General features: G+C 48.7%; 1 protein-coding gene across 1 annotated transcript in view; it reads right to left on the bottom strand.

Moving 5' to 3' along the window:
* LOC105555151 (aldo-keto reductase family 1 member B10-like) overlaps window positions 1-2,275 on the bottom strand; it is a gene marked incomplete at its 5' end in the record, with an annotated part of 7,382 nt that extends 5,107 nt beyond the window's left edge. The window contains 4 exons of the mRNA XM_012001952.1: window positions 312-394; window positions 1,042-1,125; window positions 1,656-1,737; window positions 2,169-2,275. Coding sequence (XP_011857342.1) covers window positions 312-394; window positions 1,042-1,125; window positions 1,656-1,737; window positions 2,169-2,275 — 356 coding nt within the window. The remainder of the gene's footprint in view (window positions 1-311; window positions 395-1,041; window positions 1,126-1,655; window positions 1,738-2,168) is intronic.
* Between the last annotated feature and the right edge of the window lie 218 nt (window positions 2,276-2,493).

Here is a 2,493-nt window from a genome sequence, read left to right as displayed (position 1 = left end):
ATGCCTGGCACATAGAGGACCACTAGATATTTATTGAATGCAGGAATAAATGAATGCTCGCCTCCTGCCTATTGACAACACACCTTCTGTTACAATTCTAGCTCTACATCCAGAAGTTCAGACAATGAGCAGCAATTAGAGATATGCCCCTCGCAGTGATTCCCAGGTACCCCAATTTTAGTTTCAGAACTGCCCCAAAATTGTATTTGAAGACACAAGCAGTCCCAGAAGCCTTCTAATTTTTCCAACTAACCCTCTACCAGTTTAGAAAAACTCCTGGCAATGCTCCTAGTTAAATCCATGCCACTTACTGCAACACGTTACAGGCCCTCCAGTTTCTGTTGAAGCTGAGGATGGTTGCCATCTCCTCATCACTCAATTTAAAGTCAAAGACCTGGAAAGATAGGAGTTCCAGTACATCATCAGTAAGGCCGTTACTGCTGTGACTGGAGACTGTCGGTCATTCTAGCAGGGAGTTCTAGCCGCACAAACTGGTCACGGGTGTTTTTCCCATTATGTCCATGGGGTATAAATTTTTCTCTAAATTAAGTCGTACACAAAGACCGCAGTATTTGTAGTGCTCAGTGTTCTAGGGGAGGGAGACCAGGCTCACAGGCACTAAGCCCCAGGTGTGCACAGGCCCTGTGCTCCATGATGGGCCCTTCTAGAAGACAGTTCTCCAAGGACAGTTCACACCTCCTCTGCTGCCGGAAGATGAGCAGGGAGGCCAGGACAGTCTGCTCATGTGGTGGCCCAGGGCTTAGCTGCTCAGGGGCAACTGAGGGTCTTCTCAGTGGTGTGAGGCACAGCTGTGCTCACACCTGACAGGGTTTCCGCAGGCACTGTCCCCAGCATGTCTTAAGCCCATGGGTCATTCATCTCAGGTATATTGAGCCTAGCACCCTAGACTGGAAAATGTTAGGGTGGTGGGAACGGAGGGGGCCAAAGACAGTGCAGGAATGAGGTGAGAATCCTGGTGAGAGGGTCTGCCTCTGCCCCATCCCACGGAGAAGTACCAGGGCCGACCAGCCGGGATCTTACCTGAATGTTCTCAACAATGCGTGCCGGTGTCACAGACTTGGGGATCACAATCACATTCCTCTGGATATGGAAACGGATCAGAACCTGTGCGGAAAGGGGACATCATGTTTCCACTCAGCTACAAGGACCCTTCCTTTTATGGAAAGGAAGAATAAAACATCTCTGCAGCTCACTGTGGCTTCAGGTACAATCGCTGATACTGACTCAGCCCTTCGCAGCTCTTAGACTTGTGCCAGCCCCCCGCCTCATTCTCTCCCTTCACCTTAGGGACAACCCTGTGATCTTCATTTTTTACGAATAAAGAAAGCGGTTTGGGTCATAAGGCTGATCAGAAGTGTAGTTGGCATCTGCACCTATATCCCTAGACTCCAAAGCCATGCTTTACGACTTGGCAGTAGGGCTTAACAGGAAGCTGTGAGGCAGAAGCTATCTTTGTTTCAGTGACAGCTCTTGTGTTTCCTGGAGGTTCCAACAGACTTCGAAGGAAACACTATAGATGGCTTCAGCTCCTGTGTTCTTCCCTTTTAAGGAGTTAGTTGAGGACAACACAAGAAATGAAACATGAGACTTGAAAAAAGAGTTGTTGGATGACAAGAAAAATAAAAATATGGTACCTGGGCTGCAGTTTTCTTGTGCTTTGCAGCAATCTCCTTAATCTTGGGATCCTCCAGTAGGGAAGGGTCCTCTGGCTTGGCCCTAGAGGCAGAAAGATGCTGATGTGAACAATCACCATGGCTACCATGTACAGATGGACACCACTCCAATGAGGGTCTCAAGACTGATCATCAGAGCCTCTCCATCTGGGAGGCAGGCAGGAGGACCTGGAAGCTAAGGACCTTCCCCCGGGCTCTGAAGCCTCAGCATTTTGCAAAGCCTGGTTCATCCTTGGGTGGCTGAACTGGAAATATTCCCAGAGGGTCAAACACGTCGCCTATGTTTTTGTTGTTGCTGTTGTTGCTTTTCAATTCCCATTTTTTCCCACAGTCATCCCATTTGGTTGTACCAAACGCCTTACCTGACACACATTTTTCTTTAGACTGACTTATGGTCTCATACCAATATTTGCCAAACATAAAATAATGTTTTTAAGATTATCAAGAGAAGGATCCACTGCTTGGAAGCCTCACCAAGGTCTATCCGGAGAGCCCAGGGGGCTGTAGGCTGTAACGGTGATGCCCTTGGAGTGGCAGTACTGGATCAGTTTCTCCTGCGTGAGGTACGGGTGACACTCAACCTGCAACAGCAAACAATCCGCATCACGGGGAAAGCTGGCTGGCTTTTGAGTTGTTCATAGGGAGGGAGTTCGACACACACAAAAAAAGACCACCAAGCAAAGGCCAAACACCTACCCACTGAGATTCTTGCTAACACACCCATGAGATCAGCCTCACACCTCCCAAAAGTGTCCTGATCACTGACCCCTGAGGTGAGACTCAGGGCATAGCATTGAAC

This window comes from Mandrillus leucophaeus, unplaced genomic scaffold, assembly GCF_000951045.1.
Source record: "Mandrillus leucophaeus isolate KB7577 unplaced genomic scaffold, Mleu.le_1.0 Scaffold6704, whole genome shotgun sequence".
Classification (NCBI taxonomy): Eukaryota; Metazoa; Chordata; class Mammalia; order Primates; family Cercopithecidae; genus Mandrillus; species Mandrillus leucophaeus.
This window is presented reverse-complemented; position numbering and strand designations above follow the sequence as displayed.